This window comes from Pogoniulus pusillus, chromosome 16 (assembly GCF_015220805.1).
Source record: "Pogoniulus pusillus isolate bPogPus1 chromosome 16, bPogPus1.pri, whole genome shotgun sequence".
Taxonomy (NCBI): Eukaryota; Metazoa; Chordata; class Aves; order Piciformes; family Lybiidae; genus Pogoniulus; species Pogoniulus pusillus.
In genome coordinates this window covers 16,927,669-16,955,654 of record NC_087279.1, presented here as the reverse complement: position 1 = coordinate 16,955,654, position 27,986 = coordinate 16,927,669, and the positions used below count along the sequence as shown (strand labels likewise).

At 41.6% G+C, this 27,986-nt stretch overlaps 1 protein-coding gene and 1 long non-coding RNA gene across 3 annotated transcripts in view; one reads left to right on the top strand and one right to left on the bottom strand.

Annotated features, from left to right (window-relative positions):
- LOC135182562 (uncharacterized) overlaps window positions 1-27,368 on the top strand; it is a 39,107-nt gene extending 11,739 nt beyond the window's left edge. The window contains exons 2-4 of one of the 2 annotated variants that reach the window (XR_010305244.1): window positions 19,428-19,556; window positions 21,765-21,962; window positions 27,185-27,368. This is a non-coding gene — a long non-coding RNA (uncharacterized LOC135182562). Of the gene's footprint in view, window positions 1-19,427; window positions 19,557-21,280; window positions 21,687-21,764; window positions 21,963-27,184 lie in introns of those variants that run through there. The other variant, XR_010305245.1, reaches the window with a different exon arrangement.
- On the bottom strand, window positions 6,942-23,735 carry RUVBL1 (RuvB like AAA ATPase 1). The gene is made up of 11 exons (XM_064156799.1): window positions 23,516-23,735; window positions 22,744-22,830; window positions 22,041-22,173; window positions 17,960-18,111; window positions 16,639-16,728; window positions 15,661-15,810; window positions 14,537-14,600; window positions 13,178-13,376; window positions 11,103-11,205; window positions 8,179-8,270; window positions 6,942-7,860 (listed from the first exon to the last, which is right to left on the bottom strand). The coding sequence occupies exons 1-11, from the start codon at window positions 23,654-23,656 to the stop codon at window positions 7,701-7,703; spliced, it is 1,371 nt and encodes a 456-aa protein (XP_064012869.1). The 5' UTR covers window positions 23,657-23,735; the 3' UTR covers window positions 6,942-7,700.
- Window positions 27,369-27,986: the final 618 nt, after the last annotated feature.

Here is a 27,986-nt window from a genome sequence, read left to right as displayed (position 1 = left end):
TCTCCATGAGAGCAAATAACTTCTGCAGACAGTAGCTGGTGAGTGTGTGCACCATATGGCTGGGATAAATGTTGGCAATAAGCAGCAGTGAAGACAGTCCTCAAGGAATAGTTCCCTCATCCATAGAGAAAAGTTGAGCCCAGAAAAGATAAGCACAGCTCAGGCAGGGAGGCAGCCTTCTGGTCTCCATACAGACCTCCTTAGCAAGAGTACCTGGAAAAGCAAGTGGGTCCTGGGCAGCTGACTTGGGCTGCTCACTTAGGAGCTTCAGAGCCATATGCCTGAAGGATGATCCCTTCACATGTCCTCTGCAAAGGTGGTATGGGTGCAGTTTGCTGGTGCTAGAAGGAGAAAGTAATGCTCTCATCTGGTAATTTTTTCTGCAGTTTGTGGGCTGGTGTCTCTGTGGCTTGGGGCTGTAAGAACAGGGACCTCTGTGACTTGAATGCGTGAGATTGTTTTGCAAGGTAAACAATCAAATTTGGAGCTTAACTGAGGCCCTGAAGTGCCTTGGGAAAATGTGAACCCAATCTCCATGTCCCCAAATTCCTGCTATTCCCATCAGCCCCAAGGTGGGAGCAGCTATATGTCTGAGGCTTGGGTTTTGCAGAGGGTACTGTATGTTCTTACTCCCAAAGTGCCTGCTATGACTCGCTGGAGAGTAAATCAGGAATAGAATTGGGTCTTGAAGGCAACTCCTGAACTAATTTCATTCATTGCCTCTGCAGTGGAAGTATGTGCTGTCATGTGTGACACAAGCTTGGTTCAGGCTTTCAGAGCTTATCACAAGTAATCATCTCTACCACTAGAGTTACTACATCTACAGGGGCTTCTGAGTGGAGAGATGCAAAACTGGCCAACAAACCTCCACCAGATGATTGCATCCAAATGAGCAGGAGCCTGAGAAGCAAGTCCTTCTCCAGTGCTAACAGTTATCATGCTGATACTGCTCTCTAGATTCAGCTTTTTGGGGCTGACTACACATCTACAACTACCTGAGGGGTGGTTGTAGCCAGGAGGAGGTTGCTCTCTTCTCTCAGGTGGCCAGCACCAGAACGAGAGGACACAGCCTCAGGCTGCGCCAGGGGAGATTTAGGCTGGAGGTGAGGAGAAAGTTCTTCCCTGAGAGAGTCATTGGACACTGGAATGGGCTGCCTGGGGAGGTGGTGGAGTCGCCGTCCCTGGAGCTGTTCAAGGCAGGATTGGACGTGGCACTTGGTGCCATGGTCTGGCCTTGAGCTCTGTGGTAAAGGGTTGGACTTGATGATCTGTGAGGTCTCTTCCAACCCTGATGATACTGTGATACAAGCAGCGTCTAGAAGTAAAGGCACTGATAGGTTTTTATTTCAGCTGCCTTTGGCAACCCTTGTGGCTTGCACCTTCCCATGGATGATAGAATCTGTGCAGGGCTGTGCACCATGGGCCATGGTGAGCAGGCATGAACATCTCGGGTTGTGCCACTTCTTGCTTTCTGTTGCAGGCTCAGGAATGTGAGCTTGCTTTCTTTGGGAGAGAAAGTGTCAACTGCAGATGCTGAGTGGCAGATGTGAGCACGCTTCCTTGTTGCCCCTGCACTCACTCATTCCTATGCCTGATTTCTGATATGAAATGTGCTCAAGTCTCCTCTCTTCCTCCTTGTTTGCCTGGTTTTACACCAGAAAATTATCAGAAGCTCTGCTGGCATTTGTGGGACTGTCAGCCAGTGGAGAGGAGCAGTGGCAGAGCTTGGGGTGCTGGTGCTGGTTTGGAAATGAGGACTGGGACCACAGCAGAACCATGTAGGTGGCAAATTCATGAGGTCAAATGACCAGCATTAGGTCCTCTCTTCTATACAAATCCATAATGGGCACCCCACAATAAGCCCGAGGTGAAAGTTGTTTACAGTGTTTGTAATAAATTGGTTCTTAATTTTTATTGTTCAGAGAGGGGATGGGGGAAGGGAAAAGCTCTGCTCTTTTCCTGGCCTCTTTGCTTTATCAGGATCTCCCCACTACATAAATTCTGCTGTTGTAACCTTGCCTACTCCCAGCTCTTTGCCTGGCATTAAGGATTCATTTGGATGTGCACAATTTAAATAGGTAGGTTGATGCACAAACTCCAATGCTAGTAAGCAGCAGAGGAGATACAGATGGTGAACTCAGAACCTAAAGTGTATTTACACTCAGCTCCCAGAACTGACACAGAGCTGGGTACTTGCATTTGTTCCTTTTAAAGGTATCAAAGCATTCTGCAGGGAAAGCTTTCCTGTGCTTCTGGGCATTCTGAGGCTGGGTGAGATCAGTGGAGTTTAAAATACACTCGTGACTCCTGCTAGTGATGACTCTTGATTACTGGAGTATCCTCTGCCAAAATAAAGAAAAAGCATTATCATCTTAACCTCTTTGGAGTGTTGATGTATCTCACTCCAAAGTGTGGGTGCAGGCAGCAGCACAGAGGAAGGGCTCCCCAGTGAGCATTTTGCTGGTTCTGTTGTGGTGCTGAAGATGTGAAATCTGAAACTGGATGTGGATGTAACTAGCATGTCCTCTGGCCATCCTGTGTCCCTAAAGCGAGGTTACACCCTTGTCTCATGCCTCCTGCTCTTCAGTATAGCCCATGAGTGCTGTGCACGCTCTGGTGCTGTTCTTTGTGGGTAGCCCAGGTTCAAGCAGTAAAGGCCAATGCCAGAGGGCAGTTGCAATGCTTTTCCATTGAGGGCACAAGGACCAGCTTCTGAGATGGCAAGCTTTCAGGATGTGGGTGATCTTGTGTTTTCTGGACCTCAGTGGTCTCTCAGCTGGATCTGTTTTCAGAGCATCTCACTTTCTTCCCACAGAGGTTAGCTGCATTTTAGATGCTTTTGGCCACATGAGACTAAGGACGTGGCAATTTCTAACCTCAGTTACGTAGGAAGAGTTGGTATCAACTTCCAGCTGGTACCACACCGTGGCATCAGCACAGGAGGCACGTACACTGGATTTATGTGTACCCACTGTCTCGGAGCAGGTTCTGAGCGCAGCACTGCTCCATGTCAAAAGGAAATCACAGCTTGTAATATTCAACTGGTTACTAGAACCCCCACCCACCCCCGGTTTAATATTAGAACTATTTTTCACACTGAAACCGAAATAGTACAAAATATGGGCTTGCTGTAATTGTTGTTAGATTATGTGTCACCCTGATAAGATGTAACAAATATTTTCCTACACAGCAGGGCCCGTTTGCCTGCGAGTAATGGATGGAGAAACTTCTCATAGTGTGCAGGCAATCGGTCGTAAAAACTTCGCCTAGAAGATTAATGCACTAAGTGCAACCTCTGTGGAAAACAGGGAGAAGAGAATTAAAACAATACTTTGTTCTTTCAAGTTGAATATTAATAACCAAACTTATTTGGTGGGAATGTTCCTTGCTGCATGTGCCTTCCCACTTTGAGAGCCAGCTTTGGGTCGAGTAAGTGTTCCTGGTTCTTTTGGTAAGGATCTTTCACCAGTAGCTGTTGTGCATGGTGCAGTGTGGTTCTTTCAACAGAGCTATTTTTATTGCTCATATGAAAGACTATTTTCATGGGCAGAGCTTTGACACCAATAAGTCTGCTGGACGTCACTTAATAGGCTAGATAAACATTTGCTCACCATTTAGAGTAGAAGGATTTTCCCTTTCTATCACAGCTTTACGTCTTTCATAGACATTTAGTGGCCGTTACAGAGACGGCACCCTCAGGAGGGAGCTCTCCAGTACCGGTGCATGGCCAGAAACAAGGCAGGGGTTCATTTGCTGCTGGGCAAACATCAGCGTGCAGAATGGCAAAGTATGGCCCTTCTTGTCCTGAGTTGATTTGCACTGCAGCAGAACCAAGGGTTTAGGAGGAGCAGGTAACATTCCCTCTGAGTGTGCCCCACACTTAAGCCTGCTGTTACCCATTGAAAGGAGTTGTGCTCCTTCCTGGGGATTGTTTTCTCTGCTGCAGAGCAGTGGCTGCAGCTAACGTGGCAGGCATAAGGATGTTCTTACATGGTGGCAACATGATTGTTAAATACTCTTTTTTAATTGGTCATTGCCTGGGGAAAAGGCTGATTTAGACCAGCCAGTGCTGCTTTCTCCCCATGTGTGCTTTGAGCCAGCAGTGTGCCCAGGTGGCCAAGAGAGCCAGTGGCATCCTGGCCTGCATCAGGAATGGTGTGGTCAGCAGGAGCAGGGAGGTCATTCTGCCCCTGTACTCTGCACTGGTTAGACCACACCTTGAGTACTGTGTTCAGTTCTGGGCCCCCCTGTTTAGGAGGGACATTGAGATGCTTGAGTGTGTCCAGAGAAGGGCGACGAGGCTGGTGAGAGGCCTTGAGCACAGCCCTACGAGGAGAGGCTGAGGGAGCTGGGATTGTTTAGCCTGGAGAAGAGGAGGCTCAGAGGTGACCTTATTGCTGTCTTCAACTACCTGAGGGGTGGTTGTGGCCAGGAGGAGGTTGCTCTCTTCTCTCAGGTGGCCAGCACCTGAACAAGAGGACACAGCCTCAGGCTGCACCAGGGGAAATTTAGACTGGAGGTGAGGAGAAAGTTCTTCACTGAGAGAGTCATTGGACACTGGAATGGGCTGCCCGGGGAGGTGGTGGAGTCGCCATCCCTGGGGCAGTTCAAGGCAAGGTTGGACGTGGCACTTGGTGCCATGGTCTAGCCTTGAGCATTGTGGTAAAGGGTTGGACTTGATGATCTGTGAGGTCTCTTCCAACCTTGGTGATACTGTGAGATCTTGTTTTCTTCCTAAAGCACACTTCTGCACTTGCAGTCAGTCTCAGGTGACAGGTAGCATCAATCACAAAGTCAGCTATGAAGCTAGGGGCGGATTGAACTGCTCATGTTCAGTGTGGGGCACACAGGTCACTTCTCCCTCAGCTTTTGCTTGGTCTCTGAGGTCTGGCAGGCTATCCAGCTTTAGAGGATTGCTTGCTTTACTACTTGTGAGAACAGACCTTTCTTCTGTTTTACACAGCTTCAACTTTCAGAAAGTTTTGTAAGCAAAGAAATAATCAGCTTGCCAAAGAAGAAATCAAACTTTCTAACCTCTCCTACCCATGGTCTTAAGGTTCTTTTCAGTATTCCAGGAGGCACCACCCTTCATTGCCCTAGTAGGTCTTGTGCTGCTGTGTGGAGAGAGCCAAATTTATCAGCTTAAAAGCCAACTGCATCAAATGATGACTGGGACTTTGAACAGCTCTAACATTCAGAATTATTCAGGGTTTATTCAAACTTTTACCTGAATTGATCAGTTAGATGAAAACTCAAAGAGGAACAGTGCTTATATTCTCAGGTAACTAACTACATTCATCGTTGGCAAGGAGGACTTTCAAACTGCGACAGAAAAGAGAGGTTCAATTCTGACCATGCAGCAGCTTCATCTGTTGGGTCTTTCCATTGTGCCATAGCACTAAACCAGAACATGCCAGCCTGCCACAGTAAAACCAGATTTCAAAAGTGCTGTGAAAATTAGTCTGGTGGTGTCATTGCAATCTCTATACGTTTGGAGTCAGTAAGAAAGGACTTTTGGGTCTGAAAGGACTGCTTCTTGGCAAAAAATATTCACAGATAAAAAAAAAAAACCAAGAAGCATTCATTAAATATCTCCATCAGTGCTGTTTAGTTGCAGATGTAGAGAAAGGAACAGACTATTTGATGTACAGAAGCTAGTAAGAGTTGGTTGACAACTGAATTTTACTTGGAAGAATGGGGCAAGTTTTTACATGACTGAGATAGTAGGAAGTGATCAAAATGTTGTTAAATGCAGTCTCTGCTGTCCAGGCCACATTTTCTGGAGTTGAAAAATCATGAGCGATTTCCACAAGCAGCATTTCACTGCAAGGAAGAGACAAGCCTCTGGAGCATATGAGGTGAGAACAGGGGCTTTTAGCAGCTGGATTCCTTCCTCAAAAAGACTATGACTGAGCTTTCATGTTAGTTTTAGAAGCCAGAATTCTATGATTTAACAAGGAAGCTTTGTTGCATTTGATACATAGAAATTACACCATGTCAATGTACTTCATTTAAACATGCAAGCTGTGGCTCTGTGATCATTTAGCAACATGAAGAAGAGAGGTGCTTTTTACCTTTGAAATAAGAAAAACCCAATTGCTCCAGTCTGCCTAATGTAATGCCCACTGACATTCTCCTAGTGTGAGGAACCAAGAACTTCCCCAGGGATTCATGAACTTAGTAGCTGTTGGGTACATGCCAGTCAGAAAGCTTCTCATTCAGGAATGTGGCTTAAAAGTATTTAAAACTGGACTCCTATGGCATGTTGTTATTTCTTCCCTTCCCACCTTAGTCCAAGAACCATGCTTAATTAACTGTACAAAGAGTGTTTTAAATCACTAAAGTTTCTAATGTGGAGTATGAAGTTACTTCCTAAGCATGAACATTTTTTCCTAGTTCATCCATTTACAGGCTTACATAGATGTGTGTTGCAGTGGGGGTTGATCTCTTCTCCCAGACAACCAGCAATAGAACAAGGGGACACAGTCTCAAGTTGTGCTGGGCAAAGTATAGGCTGGATGTTATGAGGAAGTTCTTCCCAGAGAGAGTGATTTGCCATTGGAATGGGCTGCCCAGGGAGGTGGCGGAGTCACCGTCCCTGGAGCTGTTGAAGCAAAGCCTGGATGAGGAACTTAGTGCCATGGCCTGGTTGATCGGATAGGGCTGGGTGCGAGGTTGGACTGGATGATGTTGGAGGTCTCTTCCAACTTAGTTGATTCTATGATTCTATTAATCTTCAAATCATTTAATGTCATTGCTGTGAAGCAATCAAGTATCCATGCTTTACAAAATAAAGAAGCAGACTTTGTGAACAAGAGACTAAGACTAAATTCTTGCAAAGTCTGGGCAGAGCAGGACTGCACTTTTAGTTTGTAAATTTTCACTGATCCCAGGTGATAAAGGAAGTAGGGACAGAATATAGAATAAAAAAAATAGCTAACCATGGTGGAAAACAACTTTTATTTAATTACCTTTAAGGAAACCCAAAGAAAGGTTAAATTACTCTGAAAGAAAGGCTTTAAACAGGGACAACATAATTACCATTATGTACTTCTGCATTCTCCATCAAGGTCTTCAAGAAACAAAACCCAAAACCTACAGCAAAGTAAACACTTAACAAAGGTCCCATTACTATTTCTTTCCTTTGCTGTAATCTATTTTTGTGTTGCAGATCCTTTTTATTCATATCTGTCTTTTTTAATTCCAACTTATTTTGACTGCTTCTTTAGGCAGGTTAGCACTGAGGGCAAACAGATGCAAGCTCCCACTATTCTTGAAATATTTTATTATAAAGCACTTCAGACAAACTTTATTTAAAAAAAAAAAAGTTCTCATCCATAGAAGGAAACTATTTTAAAACAGCATTCATAAAGAAAATAGACTGTTCTTAAGCACTGACTTCAGTTAGACCTCTTCTGTAATGCAATCTAAAGACAAAATTGATGGGTCAAGAGCTCTTCAATTCATATGCACTCATAAAAGGAAGACTAAGATGGTACACAGACATCATGGAGCATCTTATTGTTGATAATGAAACAGGAACGCTTGATAGTTAATTTGGGCCTGACAAAACAGTCAAGCACTTAAATATATTTCAGTCCCAAAAGAGACAAACCCTTAACTATTTCTCACTTGATAATTAAGCCAGCCGTGGGTAAGGATTAGCATCACTTCAAAGCATCTAACTTGGTATTGGATTTTCATTTCATGTACTTCTCCTGTTGATCAGCCAAGATTTTAGCTGAGGATTTGGCATCATAGAAAAGTTCATTTATTTCTTCAATATGCTCTTTCTCAATGCTGTCTTTCCCATTAATCTTGGCAAGCAGGTTAGCTGGGGTCAGTAACTGCACAGCATACCTGTGATCAAACACAGAATGACAAGTAATTACAATTCAGGCATTCCCAGTGAATGGAATAAATGCAGGGGTGGGAGATCCGTTAGGCAGCACATGGCTCAATCAGCAGTATGCAAAACCTGCAAGACTGTCCAGCTTGTACATTCCTTAAAAGAGGAAAGAGGATTACCACTATTTTTTTTTTTTTAATATTAGCACTGCTTTTAATAGGCAACAATTTTGTGTGGAAGAAGTTTGTCTCGCTTCCGAAAGTGGCTCGTCCTACAACCTGTTTAGACCCAGCCATATCAAAGAGAAAAGCCAACTGCACACAACTTACCTTAAGGTTGTCTTGGTACCAATTTCCCCTAAATGGTTTAGAGCTTCTTCACTAATGTTAATTCCTTCTGTCTGGGCACGAAGTTTTATAATCTGTTGAGATGAACGAGCTCAGTGAGATACCAGGCCAAGCAATCAGCACAACTTAGTATCTCTCAAGTCTGCCAGCTTAGAGATGTGATATACTTAAACAGTGAGATGGTGTGGAGAATTAACCTAGTGTAACCTACCACTGAACTAGAATTTGTAGTATCCTAAGTCTTTGAATAGACAAATACAATGTTGAAAAACTAATTATGACAAAAGACAAGTCAAGTAACACATCTGGATTACTACATACTCATTCTGCATGGTTACCAAAGTGTATCTACTAAAAAAGGAGCAGAATGAGAACTTACATAAGAAAAACAGAGTAAGTATGGAGGAAGTGAGAGCTGGAGGCTTTTGGACAGCTATACTAGTTAATTACTGAATTTTGTAGTCTACTGTTGCTACTACACAGCAGAGCCCTCCAACAGCCCTGTAGAAAGCTATGCCCTTTCCTTAGCAGCTCACAACACACTTTTTATTCAATTGACAAGAAGATAGTAAAATAAATCAAAAGTTACTTTCTGCGATTCACCTATTCCTGCAAATAGAAAAAAAGAAACCCCACTAAAATCACTAAGAAGAATCTAATCTTTCAAGAACAGTCTGAGGCTTGCACCAGTTTGAAGATCTTTACAAAGTTGGGAAGCAAGATATCACCAATAAGCCTGAGCATATAAAGCTGTAACAGAAGTGGCACAAGTCTCTCGGTAGTCCGTATTACCAGCTGAGTGATAAGGGGCAGACTGGATAATGATGTTGTGTTGTAGTGCTGAGATAACTCTGGAACTGCAAGCCTCATATAATACAGGTATTTTTCACTTTGGCAGCTTTGTAAACAAGATATCAAGAAGCACTCGTTTAAATTAAAGCCATAAAAATGCGCTAGAGGAGTCAGGGTAGGGACCAGAGTTAGAGAGCGGCTTGAGATGGCAGGAACCTGGGCTAAGATATTAATATTGAACACTGCAATTTGCAGCAGTGCTTCTCCATTTCAGATTGAAGAGTGTCTTTTTCTCTCTTTTAGATTACCCAAACATCACCTCCTCTTCATTCAAACACTAGTCCTTTATTCTTCCCCTGCTAGAAAAAAAGCATCTTGAATGCCACATCTTCAACAACACTTTTATAATAACTTTTTATCTAGCAGCTTGGTGCTTAATGAAGGACTGAGGTCTGAGCCATTAACCCAGTGAATACATATAAGCAAGCTGCTATGAAATGGGAAAATAAGGATTTATCAAGTAAAAATACAGGGAACAAAATGTCCCAGTTATAACCTCTAATATTTAACAGCAGGTACATATGATTAAAAGTTTGATTACAATAATACCTGACTGGAATATGCATAAAAGTGATTTTTCTCCCTGTTCTGATTTTAAAGGGCCCCCAACTTTATTTAGCTGGAAATCAAAGTGTAACAATTCCTTCTCTTCCCCTGAAAGAAGTAATTTAAAAGCCTTAATTTAAGGGCAGATGAGATTATGTCACTATGGGATCATGATTTATTGGACAATGTCTGGATTCTATTTTTAGCTTTAAGAAATGCTACTGTAAACACTTCCGTTCCCTTAGCCCTGGGAAGAGTAGAAATCACACAGCACTTACCCAGCTCTTCTGAAAATCAACAGTTCAGAAACAAGCTGTTTAGCAGTGTATTACCTGCACTATAATACAGCACACCAGGCAGGTATTATATACAGCGACCTTAACAAAACATAACTTGTGAGTACATACTCCTACCACCCTAACTACACAAAATTCACATACAGCACAGGGGAAGTCCAGAGAGTCTTTAAAGTCTCCAGAATGAGTCAAAAATACACTTTATTCATACAAAACATAATCGTATTATGAAATCGCTGGGCCGCCTGTACTGTAATCTATACCACAACGCTTTAAAGTGTCCTTTAAGGCACCAAAAATTATCCTGAGAATGGCTCACAACAGCCATATGTGAAAAGCTCCTCAAGAAAGGCAGCTTAGCCTCTAGGTTTATACTCGATAAATGCCTCGGCTTCACCTTGGCACTTATCCAGCAGGAGGAGACCATTATCTCCTGACAACGCTCTCCTTCATTGACACTATCTCTTAAATAATACAAAGAATTGACATGATAAACCTTAATGTCTTCTGCATTGTGTCACTTCACAGCATTGAGATGCTAATGAGGGAGATCTTTGACACGGTGCATCATAATGGCACCCAAACATTATAATCGATATACAATACCTTGTGATGGCCCCACAGGAAAAGTTCCAGGCCTTCAGGAACATATCTCTGCAACACTTAGTGTGCTTGCATTTCCAGACTTGACTAGGAGCATGAATATCCTCCCAGTTCAAGGAGACAGGCCCAGTAGGTTAAAACTGTAGTACATTGCAGGAAGTTACATTCCTCAATCTCTCTCTTACAGACAGGAACAGCTCGATGTCTGGGGCCTAATAATTTATCTCATACCACCTGAAAAAGCATTACCTGCTGGAATCTGCAAGCTTTAAGCAAAGCACATCTGTGCAAGAGATAAGGTCAGCTACCAACCATGCTATTTCATGCAAGCAAGATGTCACTTTCAGCTCCAGATATGCTTACCAGTAGAACTCATCATAGGGTGGAAATCAAAGGAATTGCATGCACAGTTTTAACCATTTTCCTATAAACAGTCACTAAAACAGCACGCATTTAGGAAGTAGTAAGCTTTCTAGCACAAAACCTGGTGACCACAAAGTGTCAAACAGCTCTATATAGAGCTCTAGAATATGTACAGACATAGCAGTAGTCCTGGTAGATTAGAACTCCAGAGACTCTTTCGAATTTCTCTTAATATGCTGTGCCTACCTGCTTCATTTCTTGGGGTGTGTACAGCATGGTTCGGATAATCATCACTCTGTCCAGCAGGTCCAGTGGTATTCCATGAGGAGACACTATATCCTCTGTTCCTCTAAAGGAGAGACCAGAGAGATCAGATACAATTCTGAGTCCAGCACGCTGATTTTACCAAAATCAGTTCTAAGGGACTATACATCTACTAGTTTATGCTTCCTGTGTCTTTCTAGAGAGATACAATCCTCCGACAGACACAAAACATTCTAGTCTGAAGGTCATACTGGTCAGCCTAGGGGAAACAAATACTGTTTCTGGAGCTCTTAAACACACCACTCAAAAATACTTAAGAGGTGGTGCTTTCCATCATGTTCCCCTGCATTGTATCTTACAATGCAGTCTTATCTAGTGCTTCAAAGTATCCTCTAGCAAGGAACAAATAATTCTTACTAAGTTGTTTAGCAGTATCAGTAGGAATTATATACACTGTCACCTATTTGGAGAACATCTCCTCTTGCTGAGTAAGTCTTTAGTCTGCTCAATCCTTCCCCCAGTCCTTGCAGTGATTACTGCAGTCATTACATTCCATGCTTGCAATCCAGCAAACTGAGAAGTGAAGATCTCTGCCCAAAGTACAGAGCAGGATTTAGACCCACAACCATTTTATTTGTTTGATATACAACACCCAACAGCAAAGGCTGCAGGCACACCTACTCTTGGTTTTCCACCACAATTTGCTGTTTAGTACAAAGTGAAAGATACCCAGATTTAATGAAATCTATAGGGATTGCAGGTAAAACAGTTAAGTGCTGGTAGAGAACTACATTTCTAAGTTCAGTGCTAGTATTCAGTCACCGTGGCTGTGGCCATTGAGATGCCCTGCAAACATCTGCTATAGTCTTGAGTTGACAGTATACTCTCTGATTTCTTCTCTTATGAGGTTACAGAATCAACTGTAATGTACAATTTGTTTTCCCCCAAGCCTTTTAAAAGTCATCAGCAGGCAAATCAGAGCAGCACTAATTACTTGAGATGGCAATATACAGTTATAAACTTGCTTTTAAGGGCTTAATTTAGCCATATTGGAAACAATTATTCTATGGAAATCTTTTCTTCTTAAACAACTTTCTTTTTGGTAACAAGATCTGCAGTGAATGCACGCTGGTGGATCTATTTGCTCTACTTCAACAAGACAGCTTTTTTATGCCTTTGCAAAGACAGCATTGCAATCTCCACCTTAAGGTGATAAGCCCTTCAAAATTGTTTAACTTCTAAGCGACGAAAGCAGAGAAATATTAATACCAGATGAGGCACTAAGAGGGAAAGGAATGGCTGGTTACACAGCTGAAGTAAATCAACTGAGAGAGTAGCACTCATTGCTAATGACAGCTTGTTTAGACATAATTAAACCTAAACCACAAATTAGCAGTAGAACTTAAGGAAGTATCTGAAACAGGAGAGCACTTCTACTGAACATGCAAAGAATGTATCGTGTGGGTGCAAAATATTGAAGTGGAGACACGAACTGCTGTGGAGGTGAAAAACAAATTGAATGGTAAGACCAAAGAATGACAAAAAGCCAGACCAGCATAGCAGTAAATAATGAAGGGTAGGGAGAAGCTAAACCATGATATGCTTTAGCAGTAAAAACAGGAAGTATTAAGTCTGATGCAATGGGGATAGCAAATAGCAAAATGAGACAAAGCAGTAAACTATGATACTAGAAGTTTGTAACTCTGGTGCTTCCAAGGTGTCTAATGTGGAAGAAACAGATGTGTTGAGGTATCCAATGAATAAGGCATCACAGATCATCCAGGAAATGAGACAATTCAGTTGGTAGAGAAAGAAGGATGAGTCAGTGGAAGTAAAAGGAAGAATTTCATTTGGCCTCAACTCAGCCTGATATTAAATGCCTGTCCCATCTCAAAGCTCACAACCAGCTCTTGAGCACTGATACAGCTTACAACCTAGGGACTATCACAGGTGCTATACTGGGGATAAAAGCCTTCCATGTTTCTACCTGTTTTTATGGTTAATTACAAGGTTTATGGACCAATACAAACTGAAAAATTCAACTTTAGACATCATACCTGATAATACAATTCCCTCGATTGGAAGCAAAGATGACAATGGGGGAAATGGAAGATTCCAGAGCACGGTGCAGGTATGTGAAACATTCAATGTCCAGCATGTGAACTTCATCTACAAAGAGTACACCTGGGACTAACTCTGCGATGCCTTGATCGATGTATTTATTTACCACTTTATTTATCTCTCCTCGAAGTTTGTCTGAGAACAAAAAGAGACTGATAATTGTTCTGCTAGAGAACTACAGGTCTGTATGAAAGACTAAAAGCAAGCAAAATTCCCTTTGAATTTTTCGTGGTTTGGTATTTTACCACCACAGGGGAAAAAGCTTTGTGATACTGAAATTCGGTGGCATCTGCTACTGTACTGGGGAGACATCTGTGCAACAAAATACAGCTAAACTTCTAGTACTTCACTGGGGTAGTCTGTGTCCCCTCACATGGCTTAAGAAAAAGTCTGATTTTTGTGTGTTTAGGAAGTTTGGCAGAGGAGAGGAAGTAGTCAGTCAAACTTTAGTTTAAAATGTGAAACTTGAGAGTATCCAAGCATGGCTGAAAAGAGCACCACTGAAAGAACAAAATACTGCTACTGCATTTCAGCAAGAAATGTGTGTAACAACAACAAAAAAACAGGGCTACATAAAATTTCTGTGAAAATATGGGTCTCAAAGCTAGTCAAGATGTTACATCAGTAAATCTGACATTAGAGTAAGAAAGTGACCTCTGTTGCAGACAATGTACTTCAAAAGACTGCCATTCAAGTTAGGTATTGAAACAGACTTAGATATAAATTTGGATAGTCACTAACTGGAACATCATTGCTTTCAAAGCAAAAGGGAGAATAAATCTTTCTGTAGATAGGAACAGCAGCAGTGCACTTACAACAGGTGTCTACTGAAGAGATGCCTAAACCAAGCCAAGGGTCTTTAGAAGCCATTTTACTACCCCACAGCTATTCAGTATGGTTGCTTCACACAGGCACACAACCTAACAACGTTTTTTTGTTCTTTTGTTGCTGTTACTCAGTTTGGCTCTTTGTCACAAGTTTGAAGCTCCTGCTCTTTGGCAGGAGTGTTTTGGGAAGGGGGATGGCACTAAGCATTCTGAACACTTTCTCCCCAGGAAGACAGGCACAGAGGACAGTTTATATTTTATCGTTCTGTGTATGAACCATTAACATGTTGTATCATTTGCAGCCATTATAATCCTAGCAACTCTCTCACTGCTTTTTGAAGTATGAATATTTATGATTAAGTGTTGTGTAGGCATTTGCTGAGAGATGGTGCATGAATAAACCAGGTTTTAATAATTTTTTAACTTGCAAACATATAGGTTATATCAGTTTAAAACCAGGATTCATACCAGTAATCTCAGTTTTCTTAGGCTTCATCAATTGTCCCATCATAGAAAGGATGTCTTGCCCACCCTAGGAGAAGAAAGTGGTTCTATGAGGTCTCAGAGCAAACACATACTATGAGAATTTTATAAAACAGTAACTGGTAAGTTGTTTCTTGAAGTTAGCTTGGTAATTTATGTAAACAGTATCTGATAGTCTTGTCAAAAGTTAGGTCACTTCAGCAGTATTCTAAACAGTTCTTTAGCTACCTCCTCATCCTTTCTCTAGCTTCATTCATTTGGAGAACATGAAAACTCAACCAGATTAATCCTTTTCTAAAATACTGTCACAGAGAAGCTCATAAGGACTAAAATTCTCAAGGAATGCAGACATGAATTTCCTGCATGCACAGTAGATGCTTGGCCTGTAAACACAGGAGCAATTACGCTGGGTTTTGAGGGCTCTGAACACCTTGAGTTTTGTCATATATGTTATTTTGTTGGAAAAAGGATGCTTATTTTGAAATAGTGTAGATAAAGGGCTTATATCTGACTGTAGGGATGCCAGTCTTTCCACAATAATACTGTATGGTTAGTGGCTTTTGCTCATGACATAGATGGAATACTCTCAATAATTAGGTTCATGTTAAGATGCAGCAAGGAGTAATTCTCCAGTTATCAATTCTTTGCTGCAGTATGTTCAGAGCTTTACCAGAAGTCACAAAGAAATTTGACAAGAGACTATGAAACACTTCTGAAGGAATCAGGAACACCAACAGAATCCACAGTGGTCAAAAGTACTTAGTGACCTTTCATCACAAGTGCTTGCAGTTTCCACTTCATGGCCTCAAAACCACAGACAGAGAACAAATTAATCTGTATTCACAACTTTCAACCAAAGAAACAATGCAGATCTGGCTGCTGCTACCTTGTATTTGTAGGCAACTTTCCTCCTGGAGAGAAAGTAGTAATGTCTTTCCCTGGTGAAAACAAACAGCCTAGACAGTAGCAGGTACTGCTTTTTCCACAGGGAAATTTTTAAGGGCGATTTAAGACAGCTCCAATTTCTACATCTTCTTCATTATTCTAGTAAGTATCACATATATGTCAAATAATTTTTCAGTTAAGACTTCATCTGTGGAGTTGAATACCTGAGGTCGAGCATTGGCTACATCCAAGTCATGCAGGGTGACATCCTGAATGATTTCCTTTTTCTTGTGCACATCACCCTTTGGCAAGGGAACATACTCTTCAGCTTCAAGGTCAAATTCTGTGGCATAGATGTCACACCTGCCTTGCCTCTGAGGAAAGGCAAAGAAGAGAAACCCAGGTATAGAATTAGTTTCAGTGCCAAAACCTTGACTGACATGAACTTGATAAAGATAAAGGGCTTTAGTTCACTATTCCAGTCCTGACAAGCTTCAGCTGACAATTCAGACATCCCACACCCTGCTACTGATCAAAGCTCAAAAACTGTTGAAAAACACCTGATACTTTCAGTAGCACGAATATTCCACTCCTCTTTCTCCTTCTTTTAACTGTATGCAATTCTTGCTAAAGGACAAATCCAGCAGATTAACTAGAGATTGGGAGAACTGTTCAAGACTCCTTTGTAGGTGGGTGATTTATTATATGATACAAAAATATTATGCTCATCCATTAAACAGCAAGTACTGCTGTACACTGCTTTCTAAATCAGATATGAAAAGAATGCTAACTAATGCAGTATTCCCTTCTACATGTATATATCTTGTGGAGAAAATACCAGAGCGATAAAAGAAAGATTAAATACACTGCAGATGTCAGCCTGAAAATGACTAAAGTTGCTTGGGTTTTTTCCCCCCTTCCCCTTAAAGATGTCTTGATTTTACAGAAAAGAAAACTCATCCAGACAGCATCAGTGATAGCTTCCTTGCCAGATGACCTTAATTGTGAACCAGATGACCAGGTTCTTTCGGTGCAAGGGAGAATTTTCTTTCCAGATAAGGAAAACACTAGGCTCCTTTTACAACTTCCATGTAACCATTTCATGTCAGTTAAGGTTAATAAATCAGAGCCTTATGACAAAGGCAGAGAAAGGTCTGCAAGAATACATACACCTGCATAGAAGTGGAGAACTTTTCTTTTACCTTGACGGCTCCACTGTTTGCTTCAATATAAATAACGTCACCAGTTTCCACTCGCTCCTTCTGCAAACTTTCAAATATGCTTGGGTCCAACTGCAGACAAGCAAATATCACAGTTGGTCAAATTCCATATTGTCATGGTAATCAAGGAAAAGAAATTTATCTTAAAGCTCACTTCCAACAGATAAAATTACACTGCAACTCCCCCCAGCACCTCTAGGATTTTATAAAGCTATGTTTTGAATAGCAACAGAGAACAAATCTGAAAAAAAGATGCAGAGCTTACCTTCTTCCAAAACAAAATCTGCTGTCTGAAGGAAGCGATGCTTAAGTGTTACAAACATACATCACAAAACATGCGTAACATGACCATGTATTTATGCCTGGGAGGCAGAACTTCTCTTGCCTTCTAGCAAAACTTTTTTAAGAAAGCTCTGGCTGTAGCACAGAATTATGCCTCTTGGTTTCTGGAGTCTTTATCCTCTGTGGAAACGAGTGAGGGAGTGTGGATATAGAGCACGTTAGAAGCTTTTGCTTCTCTCAGTACGTGTTTATTCTGTTTTGCTCTGCACTCTCTCATTTTCAGAGTGAATGAATGCAAGATGATACTTAACAATAGAGACAGCTTTCAGTTCTCTTGTGCTCTGACAGGGAAACTGAACAACATGGACAAGAAAATAAAGGGAAAGTGGGTCTGAGCTGGCAGCATACCAGCTCAACTTCCAGTTCTCTATCAAATATTCACTAGAGCATAGTGACAGAATGAGACAGAAAAGAACAATTTATACTGAAGAAGGTAAGATTTTCCCTAACCATCTTCAGAACTTTGGTAAAAAAAAAACAGGAAAACACAAACCAAACAAGATCTTTCTTATACATTTGTTATCACAGACATAAATTTATAGCCACAGTCTGACCAGGCATATCCCAGACTGAGAACAGAGTTTAGGTTCTAAACTTGGCCTGTTTTTCTGTGCTAGTGCAGCAAAACTGCATCATAACCTCTTCCTGCTTAAACGTGCTGCTTTTTGAAGACACAGATGTGTGTGCTACCAAGGAGAAAAGCAACAAGAGGCTGCCCTGAACAAAGGATTTATCCTCTATTTCAACTAGACTTTAGTCTTGTCTCCTAGATATTCCATACAGAGCAGATACACACACTCAGGCATAGAATAAAGTGATGTAAGAAAAGGAACATCCTCTTGGGATCCCCACTCTACTGAAGTGGGTATCAAGAGCTTGATCTGAAAATAACAAGTGCTAAAAATAGAATAATACAGATGTAAAACACTTACGGAAGTATTTGAGGCTCTACCATACATACCTTCAACTGTTTGGTTCCCTTTGCAGTTTTAAGTCCTATAATTACATGGCTGATTGTTTTGCCATACCCTCCCATAGGATTTTCGGTCTCACATGGAGTTAGTTCAGTAACTTCTCCTTCATAAACCTCTTTGGTCTCTTTAATCCTCAACCCTGCAAGAAATTTTTTTAGAATAGTTTTAGTGCACAAATCAAAGTCTGCAGTATAACTATCAACAGAACAATGTATTATTAGGCTGCATTACATTTAATATTAAGTTTTTACTTTCAAAAGCAGAAAGATCAATTACTGTTCTCTGCTGCAGTATTAAGTCGTAATATTCACCCTGCGTCACCCTGGCAAGAGTTCAGTCCAAGTTCTGACCTACAGTGCACTTTATTAAAATGCAAGAAATTGTTTTTTTTCCATCTGTTCTTATTAGTCTTTGAAGCAAAGGTCAGTATCCTCTCTCTTCTACCTCCCCCAAAGCAGGGATCTGCTTGACTTGTTCCCCTATGCTCAAGGCAGAGAAACAGTTCATCTTCTGAAACTGACGATCGGTGACACTAATATAACTGTGAGTTCTAGACAATTTTTATACTATTACAAAAGCCCTGCAAAGACAAAGACAAGAGAAAAAAACATTAAAGAAATGCCAAATTTTACCAATTGAATTAAAAAACAACGAAAATTGACAATTGTGTTAGAACCTCATAAAATTAACAAAGCGCTCATGTATCATTCAAAATAATCTTCAAGTTTATAGCAAAAGGTGAGCTAGGCAAAACTTCACAGAATCCACTAGAATGCAAACTTAAAACTAGTTCAAAATAGCTGACAATGACATCCTTTGCTGGTTTTCAGACAGTTAAATAATCATCATAGTATCTGGGTATCTTCAATTCTAGTCACAACTGTCGCAATTAACTAAGTTACTTTAAACTGAGGAATAATACAGAGCTGAAGACTGTTATGGTTAGACTGTTCAAAAAAAAAAACCCCACAAACCCATAACCAAACCAAGCACTATCATCACCACCACCACTACAATTATGCAGACGTTTGAACTACATAAAAGTTCAAAGAACCCACATCTGAAGAGACTCTATAAAGTATTTTATGAGACACACATGCCATACCAAAAATAATGAATGGGCTGTAACAAGATATAAGGAAGTCATCCTGCCCATCCCGCAGCTATTAGGACTTTCATAAAACTTTCCTTGTTCCATAACTTTTCATTTTGCTTTGAAATAGATCAGACACTTCACCAATAATCTTGAGTTGCTGATAGAGGAATATAAAGAACTGACAAGCGTGAGTCTGTCTCCCTCTACTGGACCTGAATTAAGGCCAGGATTTGAAATGTGTGAAATGTTATTTGTGGACAACATGGTAATTTTTTGGTTGCTTTCCCTTATGCAGCACTACCTAAAATGTTTTCTATAAAAGTTAATTTCAGTAATTTTTTTAACATGCTTTTTTTTAGGGATGCCAAAACATCAGACAAAAAACCTAATGAACCCTTAAGTTACAGACAAGGCTGCATCACATGGGCTGTGTGTGCAAGCTATGTGAAGCGATATGTGAACTACTGGTATCAAGCAGACATCCACAGGTAGGTTGGTTTGTTTGTTTTTGTTTTGTTTCTAAACTTTCAGCAGGAACTCTCTTCTGCTCTCAACTGGAAGCCTATTTGTGTTTGGTGTATATTCGGTATGCTGCTAATTTGTATCTTCCATTTCATCTGAGAAGAATCCAATTCACATGCTCGACAAAGCAAACCAAAGCTGAGTCAGTGAGGACAATCTAGAGATTTGCTTCAAATACATGTGTCTGATCTCATGTGCTCATATAGACCTGTCTATAAAAAATACTTACAAATGGACACAGTATGAAAAAAGGTGATCAACACTTTGAACTTGCTGCTGCTTATCCTTTGTTTTGAAATGAATCTGCACATATCAGATTACAAACTTCATTCTCAACAGAGCTCTTCAACTTAAACAGAGGGGCGTCTCCTACTTGCAAATCAGAGGTATGAGACTCTGGCAGCAGTTGTGGGCTGTTTCATGTACAGGTTCAATAGCACTATATGGACTTACATAGTGCTTGTTTGATTTACTGGCAGTTACAGTTTGGAGACATAGGGAACAGATATGCTATTTAAGCGGCTATTCCAGTAGTTATTTTTTACCGCAACTGAGCTCTAACATTAGCTACTGTCATCATCCTTGCCAGCTGCTAATAAGATCTACACAGGATTAATGTCTCTCAGCTGAAGGTTTTTTAACCCATACAACAATTCAGTCTTCTAATTTCCCACTCTGTCTTTTTATGTTTCTTAGGTATTACAAACTCTCTACTATAACCCAAGCAGTATTTGACTATAAGACTATGACATGTCTGTTTCCAAGACTCCTAACAATAAAAATTCTGTAAACTGAGTCATCCCAGTTTCCTTACACAGTGATGGGTCCAAAGCAGTCAGCCAAAAAAAGAAGAAACCACCAGTAAAAAAATAATGTTAACATCCCTGCCATATATAGAAATTGAAGTAGCTAAACCGTCTGAAATAAAAATGCAGAATACAAGCAATAGATGTGTACAAAACCTGCTAATAAGAAATCATGCACCAGCCCAAAACACTCTCCTAACCAAACAAACCAAAAACCTAAATAAGTATTTTAAGTAGTGGTTAATCTGTGAAGTGAAGCTTCTCTTGCACACAATCACAGCTGACACTGCACTGTGCAAACAAAATAACTGTTGCTGGTTGATTCCTCCCCCTCCCCCCCAAAACACACCCTTGTATGTTATTTATTGGGTAGGGAAGCTAAAACATAACTGAATTTTCAACATGATTGCAAAATGTTCCATTGTAAGAAAAAGTAATTATTAGTCCTTTAAAATATTTCTGAGATGACTCTTTTTTTCCACACTGATACTCAATAAAGCTTGTTATGAAAATGTGACACGGTGTTCAACAGAAAGGAATAAAAGAACTTCCATCTTTCATTAACACCAGTATTTGTTTAGAAGTGTCTCTGTATTCACATTCAGAGAATGCAGGGAACTAACAATGTACCTGGCTGTCAAACCTCAGAGTTTAAATACTGCTATCTCTAGAAATGACAACATGGAGGGCATAAGTTTCATCTGTAGGTTCAGGTTACCCCATCTCTGACAGGGAACTTCATCACATCAAGGAAGTATTACAGACTACTCAGTCTCTGGCTTCCCTCCCCCAAGCTCTGCCAGAATCATGGTAACAAGAAGACCAGAGGCTACTGAGAGCTGCTTTCTTATAGGAGTCATCATAATACTTTTGTTTCATTGCAGAGCTGAGAGACTTCTTCATCTTGCTGCCACCAAATAATTAGATGAAGTCCAAGGGGAAACATGGTACAGAAACCACGAAAATTAACTAATATGTTCAGTACTAGAATCAGGCCACACTTAGCCAATCCTCATACAAAGAAGGGCCACTTCTGACTGCATTTATCAGCTGTCAGCAGCAATTTTATGTAAGAGATTTTTAGATACTTATTGAGGTTATGCTGCAAACTCAACCAATTAACATCAAGCTTGTAAAAGCACTTTAGAATTGAGGAAGACATTAAGGTGAAGTATGCATTTTGTTGGCAAGGAATTTTCTTTGTGATTGCTGGAATACTGTCAGGCTCAGACTGCCATTTGGGAGTCCCTGATTAAGGTTGTTTGCTTAGTAGGGTGAAATCACTGAAATAAAATCACATTCTTCTGTCTACAAGTATTTCTACTAGTGTAAGGAACTAAAAAGAATTTCTCTTTCTGTTTTATTCAGAGACACAGGCAAAACCTGGAGATGAACATCTGGGAAAGTAGAATAAATCCGAACACAACAAATAAATTCTGATTGCATGGATCCTTGGGTGCCTTCAGAAAAATATTACATTTTCCATGTGGAAAAGATTTACTAACTTAGGATCAGCACTACAAAATCCCACAACATAAAATATTCTGCGAATCACCATGATCACTGGTAAGTTTTTCCTTTTTTGATGACTTGAGAAAAGTAAGTATCATGCAAATACTTAACTTTTGTTTTCCTGAAACTTACCAATTGCACGTCGGAAGTTTTCCATTAGAACTTCTGTTTTCTTAATCTCAGTAGAATAGACCTCACTGCCAACCATCGGACAAAAAGGAACTTTACTTCCCAGTTCCTGAGCAATAGCTAAAGCCAAAGCAGTCTTCAAAACAACAAAAAGAAAACCCCACATATTAATTTTTATGAGAAATAACGAAGAAATCTTTTTCCACAAAGCTGATTTTCCTCAACTGTAATATGACTTTGCAAAAGTGAACTATCAATATCAAGACTATTTTGATGTATTCCTCACATGTGCGAACCTTCCCCTGTCCCAGTAAGTTAAGACACATACAAAGTGACTTTTACCAAAAGCTTATAAAACACCTCCAAGAATCTATATTTGACATCTGATACAAATGCAAGAAGACTTAAATAAAGCAAAAGGTATTTAGACTTTCAATACAAAATTAGTTTCTATGATTCTCCTTCAGAGATCATACTAGTGATGTGTTTGGTAACCTACACAAAAAATGCCTGAATACACCACTGAAAGCTGCCAATGGTGATAACATGGCAAAACTAAAAATGTAAAGCAGGAAACCATGTCAACTCATCGATGAAGAAAATTCCTCTAGATGAAAACAGTGTAACCACTACCTTAAAATGCTTCTAAAACCAAATTAAAATATTAGGAAATACTTTATTTGATATCAAAGAAGAAAGATAGTACCTTGCCCGTTCCAGGAGGTCCAGCTAACAGCACAGCTCTGCCAGCCATTTTCTTGCTCTTGATTAGTTCCACTATAACCCCACAAGCCTGTAAGTTAAATATTTACACTGTTAATAAGTATTACTATATTTTTTCCACAATATTACTAAAGTATTCAGAAATAGACGGTGTTGTGAGCTCACCAAAAATACTTCACGCACACAAAAAGGGAGACAAGATCATAAACATCTACTTCCCTACAATTTCACGACACTGGCATTTAAAAAAATAATTCACAGACAGTTTGAATTTTGCTAAGAGCACAGATCTTACCCCTTCCTGGAGCTGCAGTCATACAGAAACGTTAAAACATAACACAGGAAATGAATCTTTGACTTCTAGAATGACAAATCTGCTCAAGAACCCACCAGGCCAGAGAGAAACGGAAGCTTCAATCCTCTCTTGCACAAAATCTCTTTTGATACCCCAACTTCTATGCCTAAACCTGGGGAGACTAGGGTGTCAGCCAGCTTTGCCGCCAGCTAACGTAAAGACTAGCGCTGTAAAGACTAGCTTTCACTACCCCCATCGCTTCTCACACAGCGGAACACGCGGAGGAGCGCTGGCAGACTAACTTCACCCACTAACGGGACTTGTAAGAACGGGACTTAGAAAACATCCAGTATAGCCCAGATCTGTTTCCCAGGGCTCCTCAGACTCCCACATCAAATGGGGTGGAGGCTGCAGAGCCCCAGCGAAGCCTCGGCGTGGCCCTGCCACCCCTCTCGCTCACCTCCCGCGCGTTCTCCTGCCCCACGAGCCCGGCCGCCGCTGGCTTGGCGGCGCCGCTCTCATCCAGCCCCAGCCCCTTGACATGGCTGTGGGCGGCAATGCGCTGCGTCTTCGAGGTGCTCTTCACCTCCTCGATCTTCATGGCAGGGCAGGACCAGCCCCAAACCCCCGCACTCGCCACACGCGGCCCGCGCGTTACCAAGGCTCCCGGCGCGCGGCCGCCTCCGCCCGCCCCTCGCTGCCATTGGCCCTCGCGGCGGCGCTCTCGATAGCTATTGGACAGGGCGCATGGCTGTCACAGGGAGGATGTGCAGGCTTTTTAGGCTCCGTCAACCCGCTTCCGTGTGCGCTGCCTCTAGAGGGCTCGGCTGGGTGCGAGCACTGCGGAGGAGTGGGTCCGAGAGGAAGGAGTCTTTAGGGCCCGGGGGCGGCAGCGGAGAGGAAGAGCAGTTCGTTCTTGCTCAGCAGATTTCCTGTCTCGTTCTCCACTGAATCTGGCTTGGAGTTGGAGCCTGTGCTTCTTCCCGTTTCCGGGGCAGAGGCAGCCCTGTTACCTGCTGCTCGGGTTAGTGGTGGATGCCTCTCTCCGTGTCCTGGATGTTAGAGCCGCGCACGGCTGGTTACAGCATGCCGGCAACTTTGAGTAATGCTTTCCGAAAGCTTGCGCTGAGTTTAGCTTGTGAAAGTAAGCTGAGACTTTCCAAAGGGGTGTCCTAAACCTTTGTCAAGAAAATAACAGAGAAAAAAAAAGGTAAAGGCTGTACTGTCCGCTTGAAGTTGCCGACTGAACTTCTAGCTTTGAGAGCAACTGCAAAACAACCCCATTCTGTGTAAACAGAGCCTTTATCACAGTATCACAGTATCACAGTATCACCAAGGTTGGAAGAGACCTCACAGATCATCAAGTCCAACCCTTTACCACAGAGCTCAAGGCTAGACCATGGCACCAAGTGCCACGTCCAATCCTGCCTTGAACAGCTCCAGGGACGGCGACTCCACCACCTCCCCGGGCAGCCCATTCCAGTGTCCAATGACTCTCTCAGGGAAGAACTTTCTCCTCACCTCCAGCCTAAATTTCCCCTGGTGCAGGTTGAGGCTGTGTCCTCTCGTTCTGGTGCTGGCCACCTGAGAGAAGAGAGCAACCTCCCCCTGGCCACAACCACCCCTCAGGTAGTTGTAGACAGCAATAAGGTCACCCCTGAGCCTCCTCTTCTCCAGGCTAACCAATCCCAGCTCCCTCAGCCTCTCCTCGTAGGGCTGTGCTCAAGGCCTCTCCCCAGCCTCGTCGCCCTTCTCTGGACACGCTCAAGCATCTCAATGTCCCTCCTAAACTGGGGGGCCCAGAACTGAACACAGTACTCAAGGTGTGGTCTAACCAGTGCAGAGTACAGGGGCAGAATGACCTCCCTGCTCCTGCTGACCACACTATTCCTGATGCAATCCGAGGCTTCAATGTAGTTCTTCCTGAGCTCTGACCCACTGAAATGAGGAGAAGTACTCCTTCTCATCACAGTTTCTCGGCTGTACAGATGTGGATTTTGTTCCCTCAGGCCTGTGGCACTATAGGCACTGGGCTCTCTCTCTCCAAAAGAGAGGGGACTGCCTTCCTACAGACATGCAGTGCTGTCTGTGTTTCAGTGTGAAGTTACAGCTGAGTCCACAGTGTGCATGGCCAATGGATCCATCCGGTATCGACGCAGGACTGCTGTCTATGCAAATGCTGTCTTGGCTTTCCCTGGTAGCCAGGGAGAGCTGCAAAAGCAGTCGTGTGGTGGTACAGGAGATCGCATTTTAGCAAGGACGGGCATTATGCCCTGTGCTGGTTTGAGGCTAACTGGAATGCTTTAAGGAGGAAAAAATAGATTATAGGCTGCAAAAAGGAAACAAAGGTGATGTCTACTTCACTCATAGGCTTGCTGAAGTGTATAAAAACAAGAACACAACCGTAGATAAGACAATGTGTGTGTCTCTGTCTCTCAGAGTGTGTCTTTCTGCTTGGATCTGTGTTAACTAATCCTTCTGCTTCTAACCTCCCTTGCTGATCCTCCAAACTCCCCTTGCACGTAAGGCAGGCTCTGGAATAAGGTAGAGGGGTAGAAAGAAGGTGGAAAGGTAGTTGTGAGCCCCTGCTGGGGACTCTGCTTTCTGGGAGGGGTGTTGTGTTTCTGTATTACATTTAGCTTACATATTTCTGTATATAGCTGTATATATTTGTAATATATTCATAGAATCATAGAATCAACCAGGTTGGAAGAGACCTCCAAGATCATCCAGTCCAACCTATCACCCAGATCCACCCAGTCAACTAGACCATGGCACCGAGTGCCTCATCCAGGCTTTGCTTGAACACCTCCAGGGACGGTGCCTCCACCACCTCCCTGGGCAGCCCATTCCAATGGGAAATCACTCTCTCTGTGAAGAGCTTCTTCCTAATATCCAGCCTAGACCTACCCCAGCACAACTTGAGACTGTGTCCCCTTGTTCTATTGCTGGTTGCCTGGGAGAAGAGGCCACCCCACCTAGCTACAATGTCCCTTCAGGTAGTTGTAGGCAGCAATGAGGTCACCCCTGAGCCTCCTCTTCTCCAGGCTAAGTTGTAAATACCTGCTTGTAAATTGTGCTAAGCTGTGAATGTCAAGCTTCATTCTTTAACTTCCAGCTGGCTGAGTCTAGTCTGGGTGATTTCATAAGAGTGTGGGGAGCAGGTAACTCCCAAACCATCACATGCCTCAATCTGCAGGAGCCCAGTGCCCAAATGTGCATGGTTTGGTTTTTTTTGTTTGGGTTTTTTTTTTTTTTGTTTGCTTTCTTTGCTTTTTAAAGAACTGTTTTTTTTGTTATGTCAATTCAGCAAAGAGAAGACTTTGCTATGCATTGCTTTCTTTTTCTGTTAATTGCTCTGTCAGTTTGTATTTACATAATCTAGTTTACAATTGTAATTACAACATAATTGCATACATATGTAGTTCAACACCTTTGTAAAGGTATCCTGTTATTCAGGCTGTTTAGCCAAGGAGTTTTGAATTAAATATGAGCTATCCTTTAAATACTTTTAAAAGTGTATATACTCTTGGACTCTGTGTGTCCTCTCAGGGCCATATTAGTCACAGGATACAAATGCCTAATGGGGTCTGAAATGCAGGCTTTTTTCTCTGTAAAAGAGCAAATATACAACTTTGATTTCTCTAGTGCATTACACTGCCTCTAGTCTTGTGGGTAAGTCTGGTCAGAGTTCAACTTTCTGCCAGTTCTGAAAGAGTAATTAGCAAGTCTTCTTGCTGCTCTGAAGGCAGCGATATTGTTAACGAGAGGTCCAGGGTAGTTATGGCCATTCTTTTAAGAAGGGCTAGCAATGGGTGAAATCTGTTAGCTTACACAGAGATATGTCTCCTTTTTACCTTGTTTGATGTTTCAGGTAGGCCTATGCTTGAGATTATGGCATTTCAAAACTAATATTTGCCTGTTTATTCCTGGTGAAAGTCAATATATGAGAGTGTAAATGGCAGGAACAGTGAATGGTTGTTAATCTTCATTATAGCCTAGAATAAAGATAGAAATATTCCTATGTAAAAATCAGATATGCTACATAAAGTTCTTTAACTTCAGAAATATTAATTCTTTTTCTTTATAAAAATGGGTAACAACAGAAGTGTTAATTGTTTGTCTACAGAAATATCATGTCTCAAAATAGAAGTGGAGTAGAGCCTAGAACTTCAGTCTGCAAGTGACCGTTGCTGTTCAGTAGAGAAAACCTGCTTGCTGTGATGAAGGTACAGTTTTAGTGTCAACCTGCAGAAAATGTTGCAAAAAATATTTGGATCTGAATTTGCAGTAGAAGATGATATTTCAGTGTAATAAAGACCTAGCAAATAATTGTTTGCTTGACAGATGTGAGGCTAGCTTGTCTCTCTTATTTACTCAGGTTAGTTTTACTTAACAAGCTTTACAATTATCCCTAAGTTATGCATGGTTGGGCATAGCTCATTGTATTGATTGTTTTACTCATTCCATATGTTCTTTGAGCATTGTACTGAAATTTCAGTTGAAGAGGGGGAGAAGAGTACACTTGGGTGAGGGAAAATAAACAATAATCCTTTAGACCACACAGGATTAGTTTATTCCCCAGAAAGAGTGAGTACAAATGGAACTACTGGAAATATTAGAACTGAATTTAAATAGCTTAGATTATCTTTAAGAATTGATAGCTGATGGGTAGTGATACATCAGTATGAGGAAATACTGAACCTCAACCATAATATGATTTTTGTGATTTTTAAATAGTTGAGACATGAGAAGAGAAGGGTAAAATGATTTGGGTCATCTTTCTCCTCTGCCCATGCCACCACATGGACCATAAGTAGGCTGTTCAAGCGTTCTGCCCATCTCCTGTTATAGATTCTTTGAGTAGAATTTTGTATTTCACTAGCCAGTTAACCAGAAAAAAAAATACCTGTCACTAACAGTCTGAACTG

Coding starts and splice junctions, on each gene's coding strand:
- RUVBL1 (XM_064156799.1), bottom strand. CDS start 23,656: ATGAAGATCGAGGAGGTGAAGAGCACCTCGAAGACGCAGCGCATTGCC. Junction 22,831..23,515: donor GGCAGGAGAACGCGCGGGAG/GTGAGCGAGAGG, acceptor TTTAACTTACAG/GCTTGTGGGGTTATAGTGGA. Junction 7,861..8,178: donor GGTACCAAGACAACCTTAAG/GTAAGTTGTGTG, acceptor GTTTGATCACAG/GTATGCTGTGCAGTTACTGA.